This window comes from Nycticebus coucang, chromosome 12 (assembly GCF_027406575.1).
Source record: "Nycticebus coucang isolate mNycCou1 chromosome 12, mNycCou1.pri, whole genome shotgun sequence".
Classification (NCBI taxonomy): domain Eukaryota; kingdom Metazoa; phylum Chordata; class Mammalia; order Primates; family Lorisidae; genus Nycticebus; species Nycticebus coucang.
In genome coordinates this window covers 29,127,051-29,151,814 of record NC_069791.1, presented here as the reverse complement: position 1 = coordinate 29,151,814, position 24,764 = coordinate 29,127,051, and the positions used below count along the sequence as shown (strand labels likewise).

At 41.5% G+C, this 24,764-nt stretch overlaps 1 protein-coding gene across 9 annotated transcripts in view; it reads right to left on the bottom strand.

Annotated features, from left to right (window-relative positions):
• The window catches only part of AMN1 (antagonist of mitotic exit network 1 homolog), a 145,535-nt gene that overhangs the window by 3,946 nt on the left and 116,825 nt on the right, over window positions 1-24,764 (bottom strand). For all 9 annotated transcript variants that reach the window (XM_053554207.1, XM_053554205.1, XM_053554204.1 and 6 more), the window contains 5 exons: window positions 16,157-16,289; window positions 10,400-10,544; window positions 7,598-7,815; window positions 6,332-6,388; window positions 3,039-3,150 (listed from right to left, as the gene is read on the bottom strand). In XM_053554207.1, the coding sequence (XP_053410182.1) occupies window positions 3,039-3,150; window positions 6,332-6,388; window positions 7,598-7,815; window positions 10,400-10,544; window positions 16,157-16,289 (665 nt within the window). The remainder of the gene's footprint in view (window positions 1-3,038; window positions 3,151-6,331; window positions 6,389-7,597; window positions 7,816-10,399; window positions 10,545-16,156; window positions 16,290-24,764) is intronic.

The window sequence follows — 24,764 nt, the reverse complement described above, 5'->3', positions numbered from 1 at the left end:
CGGGGCCAGGTTTGAACCTGTCACCCTCGGTATATGGGGCTGGCGCCTTACCGACTGAGCCACAGGCACCACCCTCCCTCTTCCACTTTTAAAGTTCCTTAGGATGGCTCGGTGCCTGTAGCACAGTGGTTATGATGCTAGCCACATACACCAAAGGTGGCAGGTTCGAATCCAGCCCAGGCCAGCTAAACAATTGCAACCAAAACTAGCCGGGCATCGTGGTGGGTACCTGTAGTCCCAGCCACTTGGGAGGCTGAGGCAAGAGAATCGCTTGAGTCCAAGAGTTTGAGCTTGCTGTGAGCTATGACACCACAGCCCTCTAATGAGGGTGACAAAGTGAGACTCTCTCTCAAAAAAAAGTCTTGGCAAGATGGGAGATCAGTGCTCATATCACTGTACCTTGAGATTTAAGTTTTAGTCTTGGCACCATAATTAAAGTTTTCAAATTGTGCCTAACATTTCAGTATTTTACTTTACTATTCTGTGATCAGGGATCAGGAAAATAATAACATAAAATATGAGGGCGGCGCCTGTGGCTCAGTCGGTAAGGTGCCGGCCCCATATACCGAGGGTGGCGGGTTCAAACCCGGCCCCGGCTAAACTGCAAACCAAAAAATAGCCGGGCGTTGTGGCGGGTGCCTGTAGTCCCAGCTACTCGGGAGGCTGAGGCAAGAGAATCGCGTCAGCCCAGGAGTTGGAGGTTGCTGTGAGCTGTGAGATGCCATGGCACTCTACCGAGGGCGATAAAGTGAGACTCTGTCTCTAACAAAAAAAAAAAATATGATGAATGAGTTGGCTAGGCCAATCAGAAAAGTGTTCTGTGCTAAAAATAGGGAAAATGCTTGCATAAACAAAGTTAAATAGCTCTTGTCTATAGTATTTCTCAGAGCCTTTGATAAATTAATATTTATTGTAGCAGTATGTTGCACTTTGCAAATTTAGGTATATAAAAAAATCCAAAAAGTTTTATGCTGTACCTATGGACATCTTCTAGAATGCCAAGCCATAGTGAATCTGAAGGATTTCAGAGCAGAACAAGGAAAAAGTTATGACCACCAGGTGGCAGTAGGACACAACAAGCTTTATTTGGGCAGCACTTTGACAGGTTTGCAAGCAGGGGAAGATCTCTAGGGCAACAGTGTGAGGGAGCCACTACTAAGAAAGGGAGGGGGGTAAGGGAATTGGTGGAGGACTGGACAGAGGGTTTATGTCATGACGTTCAGCAGCAAGATGGGGAGTTTCTGGTTTAGAGAGCTCCAAAAGGCAACCACAGTTCGGTGTCTTTTACAGTCTTGGGTTTTATTGATGGGTAAATAAATGTGGGTGTAGTTTGCAGGGTATGCAAAGCAGGCAGGCTTTAGCTGGCTAAAAATAAGCTTACTGGGCGGCGCCTGTGGCTCAGTGAGTAGGGCGCCGGCCCCATATGCCGAGGGTGGTGGGTTCAAACCCAGCCCCGGCCAAACTGCAACCAAAAAAAAAATAGCCGGGCGTTGTGGCAGGCGCCTGTAGTCCCAGCTGCTCGGGAGGCTGAGGCAAGAGAATCGCGTAAGCCCAGGAGTTAGAGGTTGCTGTGAGCCGTGTGACGCCACGGCACTCTACCCGAGGGCGGTACAGTGAGACTCTGTCTCTACCAAAAAAAAAAAAAAAAAAAAAAAAAAAAAGAAATAAAAATAAGCTTACTTAGGCTACATTTAAAATAATTGGATGTGTAAAAAAATCAAGTTTGACACTGGCAGGCTTTTGACTAATGGTCCTGGTCTGCTGTGAAGAAGTAAACAACATAGGTCCCCACAGGCCATTTCTGGGTCATTTATAAAACAGTAACACTGTTGGTAAGTGATCTCCCAGGTCAAAAATATTGTTACTCTATCCCAAACATTTTAAACTCCTGTCATTTCAATGTCTACTTCTACCTACTTCCAATAGCTACATGAAAATGTAAGAAGTGATTTGTTGCTTCAAATGCTGAAGTTGATGGAGGACTTTTCTTTTTCTTTTTTTAAGAGACAGAGTCTCACTTTGTCACCCTCAGTAGAGGCTGTGGCATTTCAGCTCACAGCAACCTCCAACTCCTAGGCTTAAGCAATTCTCTTGCCTCAGCTTCCCAAGTAGCTGGGACTACAATGCCCGGCTATTTTTTGTTGCAGTTTGGCCAGGGCCGGGTTTGAACCCATCGCCCTCAGTATATGGGGCCAGCGCCCTAGTCACTGAGCCACAGGCACTGCTCTGAGGATTTTTCTTTATCATAAAGCATTGGTTCTCAAAATGTGGTTTTTATATCTTATAGCCTCAATCCTTTCAGGGTTGTGAACTGAACTAGTCACTTTCCCCCCCCACCACAACACCTGGCTATTTTTTTGTTATAGTTGTTGTTTAGTAGGCCCAGGACAGGTTTGAACCCACCAGCCTCAATGTATGTGGCCAGCGCCATAACCACTGTGTTACAGGTGCCAAGCCCTGCCTCAGCTTCTTGAGTAGCAGGGATTACAGGCACCCACAACAATGCCCTGTTAATTTTTTTGTATTTTTAGTTTAGATACTGTCTCACTCTTGCTCAGGCTGGCCTCATATGCCTGAGCTTAAGCAATCCAAACACCTCAGCCTGCCAGAGTGCTAGGATCACAGGCATAAGCCACCGTGCCTGGCCTTTAGTGAAGAACCACATTAGCGTATTGATTCTAAATTATTCTGATTTCAATGTTGACAGCTTGGTAACAGTTAGCAGGTCAGTTAGCACATTCATAAACTGGAAATTTTAATTATCTACATGAACCATCATGTTCAATATCCTAATCATGACCACTGCTGCTATCAGCACCAGCATCATCACCATCATAATAATTAACATTTATTGAGCTCTTATTATGTGTGGGGCACCATAGGAAGGGTTGTGATATAATCATCTTGACTAAGCCTATGAGGTAGGTACCATCATTATGGCTATTTTACCCATGAGGAAACTGAAAAATGGAATGGGTTAGGTAATTTACTCAAGGTCACACAGTAAATGATGAACCCAAACAGTCTATCAGACTTACCTGTTATTAGTGGGCATCCATGGAAGAGTAATATACATATCTGAGGACAGTAAGTAAGGACAGCTTCTACAGCTCCATCAGTCAGATTTACACAATGTCCCATATGGATCTCCTATTTAAAAATAAAGAAAAGAAAATCACACTGACTGAGGACTCTGCGCAGCTTCAGGTATAGAAGGCATCACATGGTGGTGACTAGGAACTCTGCTGTTCTTTATACCAGGTTTTAGGAATCTTTACCAGAAGGAATGGAAAATATTGGTGAGCAGTAAGGCTGAAATAGCGTTTGAAGACTGGTTCCCCACAAGCTTCTCCAAGGAATTTAATGCTTGTTTATCTTTTTTATTTTTTATTTTTTGAGACAGAGTCTCAAGCTGTCACCCTGGGTAGAGTGCCGTGGTGTTATAGCTCATAGCAACCTCCAACTCTTGGGCTCAAGCGATTCTCTTGCCTCAGCCTCCCAAGTAGCTGGGACTACAGGTGCCTGCCACAATGCCCGGCTATTTTTTGGTTGTAGTTATTATTGTTGTTTGGCAGGCTCCAGGCTGGATTTGAACCTGCCAGCTCCAGTGTATGTGGCTGGCGCCCTAGCCGCTGAGCTACAGGTGCTGAGCCAACACTTGTTTATTCTTGTAATAAATTAAAATCAATCCTGTGTGTTGACTAGACGTCTTCAGACTATAAATGCCTTGAGGCATGGTTGTGGTTTTATATTTTAAAGGACGGACCCCGTATGTAATGTGTTTCTACGTAATGTGTTTCTAAAATGTATGTGAACACCAATAAATAGTTCTCTGAGGGGTGGTGCCTGTGGCTCAGTGAGTAGGGCGCGGGCCCCATATGCCGAGGGTGGTGGGTTCAAACCCAGCCCCGGCCAAACTGCAACAAAAAAATAGCTGGGTGTTGTGGCAGGCGCCTGTAGTCCCAGCTGCTTGGGAGGCTGAGGCAAGAGAATCGCGTAAACCCAAGAGTTAGAGGTTGCTGTGAGCCGTGTGACGTCATGGCACTCTACCCGAGGATGGTACAGTGAGACTCTGTCTCTACAAAAAAATAGTTCTCTGATTGTTAACATCAAGAATAAAATGGTATTTTTAGGCTCAAAAAAAAAAGCTGAATATAAGTTTATCAGTTATAGGTGAATACTATTGAGAAACGTGTACTGTGAAACAATACACAAGGATAACTATTGCAATATTATTTGTAATGGTACAGAAGTGAAGAATAAGTAAACAGTTTACTAATATAACAGAATAAGATAAAACATTTAAAATGAAACATATCTACTTGCTTAGATATAAATTTCAAACATGTTAGTTCAGACCATTTGGAAAACAGTATGGTAGTATCTTATAAAGCTAAATATGTACTTTTCTATATGACCTAGTAATTTTACTCCTAGTTATTTGCCAAGGAAAAAATGAAAATATATATCCTCATAGAGACTTGCCTGGAAGGAGAAATATTTGCCAAAAGCTTGGCACTGCTATTATATTACAATAGTTATTATTACTAACTTTCACAATTCATTTAAAGTTTGCTTACTTCTAGAAAAGGATTTGATGTGGTTTATTATTAAAAAGCATAGCTATATTAAACAAACCAACCACTATCAAATGGGAGAGGAAGAAATAAAAATCCTGGATGGAAGTTTTCCTCATGTGTTTAGAAATAGGTTACAAGTGCTACACCAATCATTGAATTCAAAGGCTGAACACTAATTTAAGATCTTCTTAAATGGCAACACATTGTACCCCTTGATTACATTGATGTACACAGCTATGATTTCATAAAAAAAAAGAATATATTTTATTTATTAATTTTTTTTTTTTTAGAGACAGAGTCTTACTTTATTGCCCTTGGTAGAGTGCCGTGTCATAACAGCTCACAGCAACCTCAACTCCTGGGCTTAGACAATTCTCTTGCCTCAGCTTCCTGAGTAGCTGGGACTACAGGCGCCCGCCACAATGCCCAGCTGTTCTTTTGTTGTTGCAGTTTGGCCAGTGCTGGGTTTGAACCCACTACCCTCAGTATATGGGGCTGGCGCCCTACTGACTGAGCCCCAGGCACCGCCCAGAAGAATAATTTTAGTCACCAATAAATAAATTTCAATAAGTAATCTAAAAAAAAGAGAGATTTTCTTTTTTTTTTTTTTATTTATTTTTTATTTTTTTTATTTTTGGCCAGGGCTGGGTTTGAACCCGCCACCTCCGGCATATGGGACTGGCGCCCTACTCCTTGAGCCACAGGCGCTGCCCCAAGAGAGATTTTCTTAAATGGTTGTACAATGTGGCTACTAAGAAAAATAGGATAGCTATTTTATATTCTATAGCTATATTCTAAAGAATATCCTATTCCTAAAGAATTTTCTGGTAAACTTTCACAATCTTCATCTATAATAAGACTATCCATAAATCTATTACAAGCTAAAGTTTCTGGGAAATAAAAACTTTCATTGGAAGTAAAATGATATGTAAAATTTTAATTTTAATTTAATTAATTAATTAATTATTATTTTTTATTATTATTTTTTTTTGTAGAGACAGAGTGCCCTTGGGTAGAGTGCCATGACTTCACACGGCTCACAGCAACCTCTAACTCTTGGGCTTACACGATTCTCTTGCCTCAGCCTCCCAAGCAGCTGGGAGTACAGGCGCCTGCCACAACACCTAGCTATTTTTTTTTGTTGCAGTTTGGCCGGGGCTGGGTTTGAACCCGCCACCATCAGCATATGGGGCCGGCGCCCTACTCACTGAGCCACAGGCACCGCCCTAATTTATTTATTTTATACAGGGTTTCACTGTCACCCAGGCTGGAGTGCAGTGGTGCAATAGCTCCCTGAAGTCTCCAACCCTTGGGCTCAAGCCATCTTCTCAGTGTAGCTTTTGGAGTAGCTGGGACTATGGGTAAATGCCACCGCTTCCAGCTAATTTTTTGTAGAGAAGAGGTCTTGCTGTGTTACCCAGGGTGGTCTTGAACTCCTGTCCTCAAGTGAGCCTCCTGCCTTCCCCTCCCAAAGCACTGGGATTATAGGTGTGAGCCATTGCACTCATCTGAGTTTTTCTTTGAAAGCATATTTATTTTACCTCCTAACTTTACCAGTTTTTCTTTACTCTGGCAATAAAGAGGTAGAGGCAGAAAAAAAGAAAAGAAAGACAAGAAAAGAAAAAAGGTCCATAAGATACCTAATTGATAAGGTACTGGTTGTCTTCTAGATTTAAAAAATCATTTCTGAGAATAATATTAAAATTTGATTACCAACATTTTTATTATTTTTATTGGTAGGTTTAAATTACCTCTAATTGCTTGGCACAAGGTCCACTAACAAGCGCAACCACACCACTGTCAGATACCTAAGCACAAGGAAAAAGAAACAGCCCATAAATAGAGATGATGGAAGTAGAATTTTCTAAAAGTAATCATTTAGACATAGTTTTATTGCCTCCCATTCAATAGCCATGTGTTTTAACCATACACACCTTCCATACTTGTTTTTTTTTTTGTAGAGACAGAGTCTCACTGTACCACCCTCGGGTAGAGTGCCGTGGCGTCACACGGCTCACAGCAACCTCTAACTCTTGGGCTTACGCAATTCTCCTGTCTCAGCCTCCTGAGTAGCTGGGACTACAGGCGCCTGCCACAACGCCCGGCTATTTTTTTGTTGCAGTTTGGCCGGGGCTGGGTTTGAACTCGCCACCCTTGGCATATGGGGCCGGCGCCCTACTCACTGAGCCACAGGCGCCGCCCACACACCTTCCATACTTGTTACTTAAAATAACTGAGGGGAACATGTAAAATTATATTTCAATTATTTAACCACCAAAAGCACAGGGTGGTCAAAAATTTTAACAAAAACTAAAATAACCCCCCCCTTTTTTTTTTTTTGTAGAGACAGAGTCTCACTTTATGGCCCTCGGTAGAGTGCCGTGGCGTCACACAGCTCACAGCAACCTCCAACTCCTGGGCTTAAGTGATTCTCTTGCCTCAGCCTCCCGAGTAGCTGGGACTACAGGCGCCCGCCACAATGCCCAGCTATTTTTTGGTTGCAGTTTGGCTGGGGCCGGGTTTGAACCCACCATCCTCAGTATATGGGGCCGGCGCCTTACCGACTGAGCCACAGGCGCCGCGCCCCCCCTTTTCTTTTTTAAGACAGAGTCTCACTTTGTTGCTGTGGGTAAACTGTCATGGTGTCATCATAGCTCACAGCAACCTCAAATCTCTTGGGCTCAATTGATCCTCTTGCCTTAGCCTCCCGAGTAGAGTAGAGTAGGTGTGTGCCACTACCCAGCTAGCTTTTCTATTTTTAGTACAGATAGGGTCTGGCTCTTGCTCAGACTGGTCTTGAACTCCTGAGCTCAAGCAATCCACCTGCCTCAGCCTCCCAGAGTGCTAAGATTATAGGTGTGAGCTGCTACGCCCAGCCTCACAGCATTGCTGGAAAGCTATAGCTATGCATTCTCTCTTGCCCCACTCTGTCCTCAAACATGGACATTCTTTTCATTGCTCATAGAGATACACTGGACAAGTACACTGTTTATGTTTCAAACCTGTATTTCATTTACCTGAGTAGCTGAAAAGTCGACACACTGCAAAAATGGGCAATTTTTTCCTAATGCATGTAAGGACACATCAGTAATACTTAAGCAGCCACCTAAATCAATGATCTTTAGCAGCCGGCAATTGAGTGCTAGAGCAAGGACTCCTTCATCAGTGAGACTGCAGCATCTTTTCAATGACGCTTCTTGCAGGTATGAACAAGATGAAGCCACAGCTTTTATTCCTGGGGGAAAAAGATATATTGATGAACTATGTATGTTCATATGAGAATGTGACTGATTTTCATTTTAGCAGTCACCACTTGGATGTTACTCTTTTTCAAACTAGTCCATCTGTGAGAATATATTTACTTTCAGTAATGCTGTCATTATGCAAACCTGAGGAATTTCCTACACAGCTTGTAGTATTTGCAATTAATGGCAAGCCTTTATTGTTCACAGATAGATTTGCTTTTGGGAAATAGCCAAGAATCATTTGGAACCAAATTAGTTGGTTAAACAAAAATTTTTAAGTAATAAAGTTAATTTTTTTGTGGACTCTGATGGGAAATCAAAAGTTAAATTGCCCAAATGGTTTAAGTGATGGTCTTCATGCTTATTGTTAGAAATCCATAGCTATACCTATGCATTCTCTCTTGCCCCACTTTGTCCTCAAACGTGGATCTCTTTTCTACCACCACGCTCCTTCTCTGTTAGCCTGGACCAATCTTATATTTCCCTGAGGGTCAAAAAAAAAGAAGCCCTTAGATCCAAGTGAACTGATACAAACGCACATTGGAGACTGGTGCCTCACACTGTCCCATAATTAAGAGTCCTTTGGGGATCCTAGGCCCTTCAGTCATGGACAAACACTGCAGCACTGTTAAAGGACACCTACATGGGCAGGTAAAATATACAAAAGGAAAGCTGCTAAATTCATGGGCAGCTCATTTTTATGGCTTTCCATATCTTTTTTTTTTTTTTTGAGACAGAGCCTCAAGCCATTGCCCTGGGTAGAGTGCCGTGGCTTCACAGCTCACAGAAACCTCCAACTCCTGGGCTCAAGCGATTCTCCTGCCTATGCCTCCCAAGTAGCTGGGACTACAGGCACCTGCCAACAACACCGAGCTATTTTTTGGTTGCAGCCATCATTGTTGTTTGGCAGGCCTGGGCTGGATTCAAACCCGCCAACTCAGGTGTATGTGGCTGGCGCCTTAGCCACTTGAGCCACGGGCACCGAGCCAGCTTTCCATATCTTAAGAAATAACATTTATTATGTTTTTTAAAGAACGTTATTTATCATTCCCAGGGTGGAATTTGTGATATAATAAGAAATAAAATTAGGTCTACCAGTCCTTGGTACAGAGCTCCTAAAATGCTTGCAATTTCCTGAATGACAGAAGTGTCTTCTGTTAATCACAACGAATCCTTTTTGATTATACCTGAGTTTATGCTCATGAGGTGATGGGGTAGGACCCTTAGCCTCAGAATGGTGTCATACTCTAGGTACACCCACTGACCTCTGGGAAGGGGAAATGGGAGTAAAGACTATAAAATATCTTGAAAAAGATTTGATGAACTTTGATGGTGTACCCCCAGCACAATGGGGACAAAAGCTCCTGAGCCTTGGGACCCTTCCAGACCATACCCTGTGTATTCTTCATCTGGCTGTTCATCTGGAGTCTTTAAATTCTTTTATAATAAACTGGTAAACCTAAGTGTTCCCTTGAGTTCTATGAGCCATTCTGCCAAATTACTGAACCCCAAAGGAGGTAGCGGGAACGTTCGCTTTACAGCTGATCAGTGATTGGTATTAGAGGCCCAAACTTGTGATCGGCATCTGAAGAAGGGAAAGTCTTGTGGGTCTGATCCCTTAACTTGTGGTATCTGATGCTCACTCCAGGTAGTGTCAGAACTGAATTAAATTGTAGGACACCCAGACTGTGTTCTGAGCGTTAGAGAACTACACAGTGTAGAAAAAACCCACACACTTGCTATCAGAAGTGTTGTTACGAGTATAGAGAAATGCTGTGTTTTGGGGAGAAGTTCCTTCTAGTGAGTTATTATTTATACGAACATTTGAAAACTTGTGCTTTTTTGTAATATTATGAATATCTTAATTTGCTAACCAAGATGAGTGCAAAATGTACCTACAAAATTTTCCAAAAATCTACTTAGCCAAGTAAGTCTCTCTTTCTTTTATTTACGTATTACAAATCCTATATTGGAAAAAATGGTCTAAAGAGAAAAAAAGAAGTAAAAATCCACTAATTCATGTAATAGTGACAATGAAAAATGCAATTTGTTTGGCTATAAAAAACTATGTTTTGTAGGGTGGCACCTGTGGCTCAAAAGGGTCAGGCACCGGCCCCATATGTCGGAGGTGACAGGTTCGGACCCAGCCTCAGCCAAAAACTGCAAAAAGAATAAAAATAAAAATAAAAATAATAATAAAAAACAAACAAAAAACTATGCATTGTATAGACTAATAGGAAAGCGCTTGTAAATTTAATCTGATGATCAATTCTATTGCAATATGGCATCAAAAAACTCTTAATGAAATATGAACTGGTCATTTCTTATTCTGTTATAGCAGACAAAATATTTAAAATATAGATAACGCATCCATGTTTATTTTAAATATGTTTAAAATACAAGGTAGTGACACCCAATGTATTTCTTAATTTTCAGCACTGATTATAAGAATTCTATTTTGGATTATTTTTCTTTTCTGAATATTTTTGACCCATTTTTCCCCTTTGTTTGCTCCACAATTATACCAGATGGTGAACAGTAAGTTGCTAATTTATTCGGTGTTAACAAGCATACCTTCTGAAGTTATGGAAACTCTGTTTCCTTTTGAGGAATTTAAATTTAATGTCTTCAGTTTTCTGCAGTTACACAGGTGCTGGAGAGCGGTATCTGAAATATCACAGCTCCGCAGATCTAGAGTTTGCACTTCAGGATGTAAAATCTGTAACATACACAATTCTGAAAAATTAACTTTTTCTATAAATATAAATATGTATTACATATTCAGTGTTTTGGTGGTCATAACAGGTAGCTGATACAAAATACAGCTAAGAATGTGGAAACATAATCCATATGGAGACAGAGAAATAAAGCAGGAGAAAACCAAGTGTACCGCCACCTGGAGATACAGCTTTCAGTGCCCCCAAAGTCCCTGTTGGGATGTGAAGCACTGTTTAGATACCTGGTGCAGAATGAGGACCCCTAACCTGAGAAGCGTAACCAAGGCAGTAATTATCTTCTGGTAGTTCCTGACTGTCACTAGAGACTCCCTCTGTGCCTCTTTGTTCAGCAGGTATGAGTGTTCTGGTATACTAACTGTTTAAAGCATGTATTGCTTATCTAGAACATTCACCTTCTACATCATCATTTTGGGGAGCTAGTACAAACCCAGTATTATTAAGCATTTTCTTGAGGCTGACAAATAACAGATTAGTTAAGTATTCTTAGCTCTTTCCTGTGGGTATTTTTCTTTCACTTTTTTTTTTCAAAATAGAAATGACTTTACTTTTCTGCATATAAAAATAATGTATTATTATTTTAAACATTCAGACAACATAGAAAATTATAATCAATGCTAAAATAACTATTTCTTAGATACCTACCAGGAAGGATACCAATTGTCATATACATTATATTATTTATGATAATATTCTCTCTGTTTCTCTTACACACACTCACACATATACCCTGAAGGACTGGCCATTGCCATTTTATAAATAATGGAATTGAGGCCCCAAGAACCTAAGTAGCCAACGTAAATGGAGGCGGTGGGCCCGAAGGGGAGATGTACCATACCCCAACCACGACCCCCTCCCCTCTCTTCTTGTGAGGAGAAAATAAAAAGTAAGAAGAAAGAAGGGTGAGATAATGGGGCAAGGATTGGGCAAACAGGATGAGACTGCCTCTGTGGCGCCACTGACATCACTAGGGTCTACTGACCCCATAGTTCTTAGTTTAAAAATAATTTTTGCTAAGCTAGCTAGTTAACCAGTAATCGCCAGTAACCACAAGTGCCACAAAACTGCTTTTGTATGTACTGTATTGTGAAACCTGGTAGCCTGCTCTGCTTGCTCGCCAAAAACTATTTTTAGCTACATATGTTAACCTATATAAACTCTGTCCTGACGCTGGAAGTCACTGCCCCTCCTGATTTTACATCAGAGGGTAGCCAGCTTAAATAAATAGACTCCTACTGGCTTTCTCAATTTGTCTGGTAGTCTTATCTCGCGTACCATAACAAAATAACACAGCCAAAAGGAACAGAGCTAGGTTTAGAACCCACGTCTTTCTAATTTCAAAGACTGTGCTTTTAGCTACAACTAAAATCACCCATGACACCAATACCCAGAGATAAGTTACATTAGTTTTGATGTTTGAATTTTTACAGAGACCCTTTGAAGAAAAACAGAATCAGATTATATGTAAGATAAGCATTTCTTTTTAGTCTGTAACTTTGACTCAATCTGTACAAAAACAAAATATGCAAACAAAACATGTGTACCCTAGAATCTGACATTTGAAAAAGTACTTTTTATAAAATCAATTGATTATGATTACATACTACTCTGTTTTATGCAAGCGTCATAATTTAGTAAATGCATCCTATATTGGCAAACATTTAAGCTGAACATTTAGGTCACTTTAGGAAGCCAATATAGTGTCATGATCAAGAACATGGGCCCTAGGGAGGCTGACTGCCTGAGTCTGAACCCTATAACTGTGACCAAGCTGTTTTCTTTCTGCTATACTAGCCCCATTATTAAAACAGAGAAAATACATTGTGAGAAATAAAGGCATCTTGTTTATAATATGTGCTATACATAACTATATTTATTATTATAAATGATATTATGATGAAAATACCTGCGTGCCGAAATGTAACTAAGCTTTCATCGACATACAATAAACCCTATGTATTCCTGTGGGAAAAAAAAAAAGAAAATACCTGCGTGCCTTTTTTGACTACAATTTTCCTGAGATTTCTGAAGTAAATTGTCAAATCAACAATAAGAAAATTTTTAGGGGGCAGCGCCTGTGGCTCAAAGGGGTAGAGCGCTGGTCCCATATGCCGAAGGTGGCGGGTTCAAACCCAGCCCAGGCCAAAAAAAAAAGAAAATTTTTAGGAATTTTGATAGTTAATGCCAAACTCTCCATTTAAAGCTCTTTTTATCAATTAATACTCTCACCAGCAGTGAATAAAAGTGACAGTTTCTCCACACTATTGCCAGCATTGGATATTATTATTTGATTTGATTTGATTTGATTTGATTTGATTTTTTGAGACAGAGCCTCAAGCTATTGCCCTGGGTAGAGTGCCATAGCAACACAGCTCACAGCAACCTCCAGCTACTGAGCTTAAGCAATTCTCTTGCCTTGGCCTCCCAAGTAGATGGGACTACAGGCGCCCGCCACAACACCCAGCTATTTTTTGGTTGTAATTGTTGTTTGGCAGGCCCAGGTTGGATTCAAACATGCCAGCTCTGGTGTATGTGGCTGGCACCTTAGCTGCTTGAGCCACAGGTGCTGACCCTGGATATTATTTTTTTAAGTCTCTGCCAAACTGAAAGGCAAACTATCATTTTGATTACTAGTGAGGATAAATATTCTAAATATTCTTTTATGTTATTGATGATTTTGTATTTTTCCCTTTTGAATATTTCCTGATTCTTCTGTTTTTTATTTGGTTGTCTTATTTTTTCTTATTGGTTTGTAGGGATTCTTTTTGTTTGTTTGTTTTAAACACAGTCTCACTCTGTCGCCCTGGGTGGAGTACTGTGGTATCACCTCTCACAGCAACCTTAAACTCTTGGGCTCAAGCGATCCTCTTGCCTCAGCCTCATGAGTACCTGAGGTTCAAGCACCCACCACTATGCCAGGCTAGTTTTTCTATTTTTAGTAGAGATGGGGCCTTGTTCTTGCTTAGGCTGGTTTCAAAGTCCTGTGCTCAGGCAATCTACCTACATCGGCCTCCCAGCGTGCTAGGATTATAGGTGTGAGCCACCATGCCCAGCCCTGTATCACCTTTAACCAGCAAGACCACTGTCTGTCTATAAAGCCCACCTGTATTAGTTTGGTAGGGCTGCCATAGCAAAATACCACTAACTGGGTGGCTTAAAACAACAGATATTTATTCCCTCATGGCTGTGGAGGCTAAAAGTCCAAAATCAAGGTGCTGACAGGGTAGATTCCTTCTGATGACTCTGAGGTAGAATCTGTTCCATGCTCTATCTTAGCTTCTGGTAACAACTGGCAGAAGCAGTCCTTAACATTCCTTGACTTGTGGAAGCATCATTCCAATCTTGCCTCCATCTTCAGACAGTGTTCTCCAAGTATCGCTGTGTCTCCTCATGGTCCTCTCATGACACCAGTTATATTGGGTTAGGGGCCCCCTCTCCTCCAGTATGACTTCACAGTAACTAATTATATTTGCAAAGAATCTATTTCAAAACAAGGTTATATTCTGTGGTACTGGAGAATAGGACTTCAACATATTTTTAGAAGGACATAATTCAACCTGTAACACCTACCATCACTTAGTGATCAATTATCTAGGAAAATGTAATATTGGATCTCCTATTTACTATTAACTGAAACAAAGATTCTAATTACAATTGTGTAAAGACAGATGTTAACTTCTAGAAACTGATAAAATGAATTTTTTTAAATAAAGATGTAAATATTTCTGATCAGTAGAAAAAGCAGCCTTAGTGGTTAGTTTTATTGTCCTGTAAAATACTATCCAATTTTGTATCTAATTTAGTAAACTTATTCCAGCTTCATTTCCGTGTGTGTTTTTAGATAATTAGATAAGTTTCTTGAATGCCTTTTGAACTAGTTTCACATTCCCATTGGTTCTTTTATTTAATGAGTTATTTAAAACTTTGGCACATGTTTACTACTTGCGTAAGAATTATGTTTTTAACATTAAAAAATTATGTTTGATACAGAGAAAGATTAGACCAAAAGGATAGTTTTCACACAACATGACTTTGACAAAATTAATAAAGTATATGTAAAAAAGTATGAACCCTCTTTTTCTTTTTTTGAGACAGTCTCACGCTGTTGCTCTGGGTAGAGTGCCATGACATCACAGCTCACAGCAACCTCAAAATCTTGGGCTTAAGCCATTCTCTTGCCTCAGCCTCCCAAGTAGGTGGGACTACAGGCGCCCACCATAACACCCAGTTATTTTTTTGGGTGTAGTTGTCATTGTTGTTTGGCAGGCCTGGGCTGGATTCAAACCCGCCAGCTCTGGTATATGTGGCTGGCGTCCTAGCTGCTGAGCTACAGACGCCGAACTTGAACCCTCTTTTTCAATCAAGGAAGAAAATAATCAACATCCCAGTATTAGTGCTTCTAACAACAGTCTCTCATTAGGACACCTCTCTTCCGTTAGCCCATTTCTCACCTACTCTTGCGTTGAGGACCTGGATTCCAACTATTTTTCCAACTATGCACTCAGTTGTAAGCTCGGATGGTTTTCCAAGCAACACATGAACCACTCTGAAAGATTTCTCAAAAAATTGCTGCAAGTGGTTATTTTTACCTCATATTTTACAGTTCAGGGTACTGAGGCTCCATGTCAGAAAGAGAAGCAAAGCTAGAATTTTATTTCAGGTTGGAAGCTCTTGCTATACTTCCTCCCTTACAGAAAAGCCAATGAAAGGCATAGGTGTCCTAAAGAAGGTTTGCTGAGTGGTAGGAAAGAGGAGTAAAAATAAATTAGCAGGAAGGAGTGATGTATCCAGAAGAATGGGACTGCCATAGTTTAAAAGAATGATTTTTAACTGCTGGTTAATTTAGTAGGCGCTGATCATTATTTTTTTTTTCAATGAAATAAGACATAATAGAATAAAACAGAAAATATCAAAATGTACTACACATCGTATTGTTATACATGAGGTTTGTGTACTTGAGTCATGATGTAACATGTTAGTTGTTATCATGAGCCTTCACCAAAAAGCTTTAACTTTTCTGAAAACATGGAGATCAAGGGTGCTAGTACCACGAAGTGTGGATGGAAGGCTAAGGGAGCTGACCAAAGCACTGCCATCTTGTTCCTGAATGCCTTCTGTGACTGCCTGACTGCAGAATATATTTCCAGAATGTAATTCCTGCCACTTATGAAAAGCCTTTATGCTGATTGTTTTTGATAACATTTCCTCACCAATCAAAATAGTAGGTTATGAATGAACTAGTAACTAACAACTTCTTCATATTTCTTTTTTTTTTTTTTGGCCGGGGCTGGGTTTGAACCCTCCACCTCTGGCATATGGGACCTGCACCCTACTCCTTGAGCCACAGGCGCCGCCCGTCTTCTTTGTATTTCTTTAGGAAACCCTACCCAAAACAAGCTAGTCAGGACATGATTTCATATGCTTCTGGAATCTGTCCTCCTTGAATTACAGTTTAGTTATCTGGAGAAAAAAATATCTGATGCTTTATAACACGTATTTCAATGATTACCAATCCTACCATATACCGCTGCTCCAAAAATCGGCAACCTTATCTAAACAGTAACATACAGTATGCTTGTGTTATATATAGTCTTACCTCACTTATATTTGAATCTGTTATTCGCCCCTGTGTGCTCATTATTTTAATCAGTCTATCTTTTATGTTGGGAGGCAAAAGTTTAATGTCTGTGATATATCTGGAAATATTCTTCATGAAGCACCAAAGACACCTGAAATACAAATACAAAATAGTCAGTTACACTGCACTTGTACTGATTTCTTTTTTCTTTTTTTTTTGCAGTTTTTTGGCTGGGGCCGGGCTTGAACCTGCCACCCCTGGTATATGGGGCTGGCACCCTACTCCTTGATCCACAGGCACTGCCCCTTACTTGTACTGATTTCTAACACTTGGCTTAATGCTGTTTCTCAGTACTTAGCTCTTTCATAAAATAATGTACACTTTATATTAATACTGTACTTACAACTTCAGCTCGGTAAGAATGAAAAGCCTAGTTTGTGCTCGTTTATGAACAAGATGTTTTTTCTCTACATTTTTTCTTAGCATACCTCAATTATCAAAATGTGTTTTAGGCTGAACATGGTAGCTTACCCTTGTAATCTTGGCACTTTGGGAGGCCAACGTGGGAGGATTGAGGCCAGGAATTTAAGACCAGCCTGGGCAATATAGTGAGACAAAAACCAAAGCTGCTGACACCAATATAGTCTCCAGAAATGTGAGAAAACAAATTTCTTCGCCATGTGAGGTAGCTCATGTCTGTAATCCTAGCACTCTGGGAAGCCAAAGTGGAAGGATCCTTTGAACTCAGGAGTTTGTGACCAGGCTGAGCAAGGGTGAGACCCCATCTTTACTGAAGAGAAAAATTGGCAGGGCATCATGGTGAGCACATGTAGTCCCAGCTACTTGGGAGACTGAGGCAAGAGGATCACTTGAACCCAGGAATCTGAGGTTGCTGTAAGGTGAGCTAATGCAAAGGCACTCCAGCCTCAGCCTCCCAAGTAGCTGAGACTATACACATTGGCCACAACGCCCAGCTATTTTCAGAGATGGGGTCTCACTCTTGCTCAGGCTGCTCTTGAACTCTTGAGCTCAGGCAATCCACCTGCCTCAACCTCCCAGAGTGCTAGGATTACAGGTGTGAGCCACCATGCCCAGCCTGTTCCTGTAGATTTTTACATCTATATTCTTACACCAATATAGCTCTGTTGCCAATTAACTCCTTTGCACTGTTATTGCCAAATATATTACATTCTTATATGTTATGATTAAAAACTACAATTGTGGCTTGGCGCCAGCCACATACACCTGAGCTAGCGGATTGGAATCCAGCCTGGGCCTGCCAAACAACAATGATGGCTGCAACCAAACAATAGCTGGGCGTTGTGGCGGGCACCTGTAGTCCCAGCTACTTGGGAGGCGGAGGCATGAGAATCGCTTGAGCCCAGGAGTTGGAGGTTGCTGTGAGCTGTGATGCCACAGCACTCTACCCAGGATGACAGCTTGAGGCTGTGTCTCAAAAAACAAAATAAAACAAAAAAAAAACTTCAATCGAAAACACATTTTTTTTTTTTTTTTTGAGACAGAGTTATTACTGTCATTGTTGTTTAGCAGGCCCTGGCTGGGTTCAAACCCACCAGCCACAGCCTGCCCCCTAACCACTGAGCTACAGGCACCAAGCCTAGCAATCATTTCTTGAAATATATATTTTTTTCTGCTCCCTTTTCTTTTCATTCTGATATTCCCATTACATGTATGTTAACATGCTTAATGGTATCCCACGCTCCTGAGTTTGTTTAGCTTTCTTCATCCTATTTTCTCTCTGTTCTTTAGAGTGCACATATACTATCAATTTATCTTTTTTTTTTTTTTTTTTTTTGTAGAGACAGAGTTTCACTTTATGGCCCTCGGTAGAGTGCCGTGGCCTCACACAGCTCACAGCAACCTCCAACTCCTGGGCTTAAGCCATTCTCTTGCCTCAGCCTCCCGAGTAGCTGGGACTACAGGCGCCCGCCACAACGCCCAGCTATTTTTTGGTTGCAGTTTCGGCCGGGGCCAGGTTTGAACCCGCCACCCTCGGTATATGGGGCCAGCGCCCTACCGACTGAGCCACAGGCGCCGCCCCACTATCAATTTATCTTTGACTTCATTAATTCTTTCCCATGCTAGTTCAATTCTATTGTCAACTCCCTCTAGTCAATTTTTTATTTTAGTTATTATACTTTCCAATTCCGAATTTCCATCTGGCTCTCTTTTTTTCCTTCTTTTTTTTTTTTTTTTACTTATTGAGACAGAGTCTCACTTTGTTGCCCTCGGTAGAGTGATGCGGCATCACAGCTCACAGCAACCTCAAACTCTTGGGCTTAAGCGATTCTTTTGCCTCCAGCCTCCCAAGTAACTGGGACTACAGGCACTGCCACAACGCCTGGCTATTTTTTGTTTGTAGCTGCCACTGTCATTTGGCAAGCCCAGGCTGGATTTGAACCCGCCAGCTCCAGTGTATGTGGTTGGTGCCCTAGGTGCTGAGCTACAGACGCCAAGCCTCCCTTTTTCTTCTTATAAATAATTTCTGTCTCTTTATTGATATCCTTTATTTGATGAGACATTGTCATCATACTTTGATTTCATTTTTTCTTTGTAACTAAAGCAAAAGTGACATAACATAAAATTAATCATTTTAAAGTATGCCATTCACATACACATTCACAACATTGTGCAACAACCACCTCTATCTAGTTCCCAAACACCTTTATCAGCTCAAAAGCAAACATATACCTGTTAAGGAATCAGTCTGCATTCCTTCTTTTCCAACCAATTGTAGTTGTGAGGATAAGGTATAGTACCCTGGAACTACCAATTTGTTTCCTGTCACTGTTGATTTATCTGGATTCATATAACGTGTGGCCTCCAATGTCTGGCTTCTTTCATTTAGCACAATGTTTTCAAGGTTCATTGTTATTGTAGCTTATCTCGGTACTTCATTCTTCTTTATGGTTGAATACTATTCAATTGTATGAATATACCACATTTTGTTTATTCTCACTGGTTGATGGGCAATGGTGTTTTCCTACTTTTGGGCTAATGTGAATAGTCCTGCTCTGAATATTCATGTATAAGTATTTGAGTACCCAGATTCAATTCTGTTATGTTATACCTAGGAGTAGAATTGTAGTAATTCTGTTTAAGTTTTTTTTTTTTTGACAGAGTCTCACTCAGTTCTCCTGGGGTTGAGTGCTGAGGCGTAATAGCTCACACCAACTTCAAACCCTTGGGCTCAAGAGATCCTCTTGCCTCAGCCTCCCAAGTAGCAGGGACTACAGGTGCTCATCACAACATCCAGCTATTTTTAGAGACGAGGTCTTGTTCTTGCTCAGGCTGGTCTTGAACTCCTGAGCTTAGAAAATCCACCCACCTCAGCCTCCCAGAGTCCTAGGATTACAGGTGTGAGCCACTGTACCCAGCCCTGTTTAACTTTTTGAGGAACCAGCAAAGTGATCTCTCTTTTGTATCTTTAAGCGTATCTTCCTTTAGTTCTTTGAACACATTTATAATAGCTTCTTTGAAGTCTTTGCTGAGTCCAATATTTGAGCACACTCAATGGCAATTTCTGTTGCCTGGTCGTGAATGCTCTTACCCAGGTGTTGGATGAACGGGGAAGGAATAATAGTCCCTCACTGTCCTACCTGTTGATGAGGCCCATTGAATTGAATAAATTAGAAAAAACAAATTAGAAAAAAGTAGAATTGAAATAAACCATTTGGATGGTGTTTTGGTTCTTGCACACTATTGGGGAGGAAGGATGAATGTTATAATGAAAAGCAGACAGCAAATCCTGTTAAGAGGCAGTATGATTGTGGTTTCTCAGGCATTTACTTTCTTTTCTTTTTTTTTTTTTGTAGAGACAGAGTCTCACTTTATGGCCCTCGGTAGAGTGCCGTGGCCTCACAGCTCACAGCAACATCCAACTCCGGGGCTTAAGCGATTCTCTTGCCTCAGCCTCCCAAGCAGCTGGGACTACAGGTGCCCGCCACAACGCCCGGCTATTTTTTGGTTGCAGTCAGCCGGGGCCGGGTTTGAACCCGCCACCCTCGGTATATGGGGCCGGCACCTTACCGACTGAACCACAGGCACCACCCAGGCATTTACTTTCTAATACTGAAATAAGTGGTATCAGTAATGAGGACCCTGATATTCGATAGACCAAAAACAGAAATTCATTTGATTGAGCTGCAGGAGAGCAGTTTCTCAAAACAATAGAGAATGCAAAGTCTTGTCTAACAATGCAAAACCAGCTGCTTGTATACCTGGCTCCTGCCACAGTCTGGCATGACTAGTGAGGAACTGGTGAGGATAAGGGCGCTGGGCATAGGGATGGAAGGACTGTTGGGTAAAATATAGTGATGTCTACTGGTGCAGAAAGAAAAAGACTTCTTGGCCTGGATGCTTACTGGAAGGTACCCACAGGAAAAAGAAGTGCCTGTGCTAGGGCATCAATACTGGAGTAAAAGGCAAGGTAGAAAAAACATCCTTACTATCTTCCCCACTCCTGTGAGTTATCCTCTCTGCCACTCTGCATTCCCCAAACTCTCAGCTGGGGAATAGCAGTCTCCTGTTGGCTGTGCTTTCATTCATAACTTGGACACCAATTAATCTCTTAGCAGGAAAGGAACCGAAATTCAACTGATAAGGTTAGGGTAAGTTCTCATTGGGGAAGAGAAGCTGAGGTGGAGTCCTCTGGGTTTATCGATGTCCTGTGTCATGGCTTTCACCAGTGAAAGTATAATCGGCACTCATATGTTACATGGTACATTTTCTTAGTCTATGAGTGTCAAAGTGGATTCTCTTGTTCTAGGACTGCCGCATACAGAGGGGTGATAAAGAACAGTAACTTGCCCTCTAACCTATTCTCCCTGTCCTTTCCTATGGAGTCTGGGAAAAATTATTGAATTCCAAGAGGTGAAAGAGAAATCACACATTTATAGGCTTAATTGCCACAATATTCAGACAAGCACTTTTTAAGTACAACATTATTATCTAGCTGACCACAAATTGTGGAAAATAAATTGCAGCTAACAAGTAGACAGATTTACATGGTAATGGTTTTCTCTAATAGAATGAACTGGATTCATGTTGCTAATCAAGTATGTCCCACCAGATTGCTGCCAGGATCTATCAACATATTTCACACGGTAACGCATCTGTCAGCATGGCCTGGTAACAAAGTAAAGATTGCATGTAACTGATACTACCATTACTGCTGGTCTTGTGCTTCCTTTCAAAGGTCAGCTTGTTGGCTGGGCGCCTATAGCTCAAGCGGCTAAGGCGCCAGCCACATACGCCAGAGGTGGTGGGTTCGAATCCAGCCAGGGCCTGTCAAACAACAATGACAACAACCAAAAAATAGCTGGGCATTGTGGCGGGTGCCTGTAATCCCAGCTACTTGGGAGGCTGAGGCAAGAGAATTGCTTAAGTCCAGGAGTTGGAGGTTGCTGTGAGCTGTGATGCCATGGTACTCTACTAAGGGTGACATAGTGAGACTCTGTCTCAAACAAAACAAAACAAAACGTCAGCTTGTCTGTCTTGTAATGAATCAGGCCATACTGCACAGGGTCCTTCTTTGTCTTGATAAGCTGATTGAATTTGGCCTTTGACCACCCCTTTCTTTAGGGCTTATTGGGATTGCCTTACAGTTGTTGACATTATTTTGGAGATAGAGACTTACTCTGTTGCCTAGGCTAGAGTGCCATCTCTAGCTCACAACAACCTCAAACTCCTGGTTCAAGAGATCCTCCTGCCTCAGCCTCCCGAGTACCTGGGACTACAGGCCCCTGCCACAATGCCTAGCTAGTTTTTCTATTTTTAGTAGAGACGGGATCTTGCTCTTGCTCAGTCTGGTCTCAAACACTTAAGCTCAAATGACCCTCCCACTTTGGGCTCCCGAAGTGCTAGGATTACAGGGATGAGTCACCATGGCTGGCCAATGTGGGTGTTTTAAGCTGCTAAATTTGACATAATTTGTTATGGGGGCAATAGAAAAGTAATAAATGGGGAAAGACCTCAGACATAAGAAACCTGGCAAGCACATGGTACTTTAAGAGCGTTTAATATTTTTGGAGCATGGTTGATCATGGGAAACTGAAACTATATAAAGCAAAAACACAAATAAGGAGACTACTGTATTATCCTTTACGCAGATTTCAGCTATATTTTATTTATTTATTTTTGAGACAGAGCCTCAAGCTATTACCCTGGGCAGAGTGCTGTGGTGTCACAGCTCACAGCAACCTCCAACTCCTGGGCTTAAACAACTCTCTTGCCTCAGCCTCCCGAGTAGCTGGGAGTACAGGCGCCTGTCACAACGCCTGGCTATTTTTTGGTTGTAGTTGTCATTGTTTGGCAGGCCCGGGCCAGATTCGAACCTGATAGCTCTGGTGTACATGGCTAGCGCCTTAGTCACTTGAGCTACAAGCGCCACCCTCAGCTATATTTTAATGTTGCCTTTTTTCACAATGCCACCCTCCTATTCTCTTATTAGTTTTTTTCATCTTGGCCCTTTAGTATTCTTTTCTCTGAGCTCAGCTGTGCAATGTATTTCCCAAAGTAAATGGTTCCTCTTTCCACTCTTGTTTCCACCAATGGCAAGTACCAACAGCTGGGAATTAGGAAAAAAACAAATTAAATATTCCTTAAAATGCTGCTATGAGGACTATTATATGGCCTACAAAGCCCATCCAAAAACCTTCTTACTCAAACAAAGCATAGTTTATTAAATTTATTAAAGCAAAGGAGACCACCTTGATAGGGTTTTGGTAGTGTCTCAGAAGGGAAAGTTAGGGAAGGGTACATGTAGGGTTTAGAGATGTAAGCTCCAGTAGTTTGGGCATTTTCCACTCAAAATGGGAAATGGGTTTGGACTGGGCAAAGTTTTGGAATAGTTTAAGATTGGGTCTTAGAGCAAGCCTTGATGAGCAATCTGTCCTGATAAACATGTTTGCCCTAACAATCAAAATGTTTGTCTTAGTAGCTGTTTGTTTAGATAAATTGATTTGCAGAAATTTCCTAAAGCAAAAACTTATGTTGTGGTATGTAATCTCAGTTCTCAGGCCCAACAATCAATATAGGTGGTCTCATTCCTCAAAACAAAATAAAAACAGTCAGCTAAAACTTAAAATCTTCAAAAGCTGTAAAAAAAAAAAAAATTGGGGGAAGGGAGATACGCTATCCAATATACATGGCTCTAAATTTTATAATTGAAAGAAACAACTTATTAGTATTCAGCCAATCCACCCTGGGAGGCCGAGGTGGATGGATCGCCTGAGCTCAGAGGTTTGAGATCAGCTTGAGCAAGAGCAAGACCCCATCTCTAAAAATAGCCCAGGCATTGTGGCAGGGGCCTATAGTCCCAGCTAACTCGGGAGGCTGAGGCAAGAGGATTAGTTGAATCCTGGATTTTGAGGCTGCTGAGAGCTGTGATGCCACAGCACTCCCCTCAGGAGTCATACAGTGAGACTCGTGTTTCAAAAAAAAAAAAGGGTGGTGCCTGTGGCTCAATGGGTGGGGTACCGGCCCCATATACAGAGGGTGCCGGGTTCAGGCCCAGCCCCTGGCCAAACTGCAACAAAAAATAAGCTGGGCATTGTTGTGGGCACCTGTGGTCCCAGCTGCTTGGGAGGCTGAGGCAAGAGAATTGCCTAAGCCCAGGAGTTGGAGGTTGCTGTGAGCTGTGACACCATGGCACTCTACCGAGAGCCATAAAAAGTATTTGGCCCATTGATTATATTATATGGTGAATTGAGCTAACAAGGAAATTCTTTTGGGTAAAATGGCCTGCTTCTAATCTAAGTGTTGTATAAAATTTGTCTTGGGGCGGCGCCTGTGGCTCAGTGAGTAGGGCGCCAGCCCCATATGCCGAGGGTGGTGGGTTCAAACCCGGCCCTGGCCAAACTGCAACCAAAAAATAGCCGGCGTTGTGGCGGGCGCCTGTAGTCCCAGCTACTCGGGAGGCTGAGGCAGGAGAATCGCCTAAGCCCAGGAGTTGGAGGTTGCTGTGAGCCGTGTGATGCCACGGCACTCTATCGAGGGCAATAAAGTGAAACTCTGTCTCTACAAAAATAAATAAATAAATAAATAAATAAAAAAAAAATTTGTCTTGGCCTTCTTTTTTTTCCTGTGTCCTCTCCTTTAACTTAACCATGGCTTCACCTATCATTTATAAAAAACTACCCTCAATCTTAGTCTCAATCCCTGATCTCTTTCAGATTCAAAATTATATTCAAACAACTTGCTTGATATTTCTACTAGATATTCTGATTCATTTCCCCCCCAAAACCCTTCCTCCTCCCTGTCAACCACCATTCTCCTGGTCAACAAAACAGAAAACTTTAGAGAAATTTCTAATTCTTCCCTCTCCTTGGTCTTTTTTATTCAAAACTATTCATCATACCCCAAATCCTTTGATTTTTAAGGCATCAAAGTGCTGATCAGTAAGGAAATAAGTAGTTTGTGCAATAATGTAGACAAGCACTGTTTCCTTCATGGAGAAAGTCCCATCAGCTGGATGAAACAGTGTGCTCAGTGATACAGTTGATCACTATTCTCGCTCTACCTTCTTACTTTCCTACAAACTAGAAATAGAATGCTGACTACCAGTCTCAGACCATATACCTTGTCCCAGAAAGGTACAAAATAT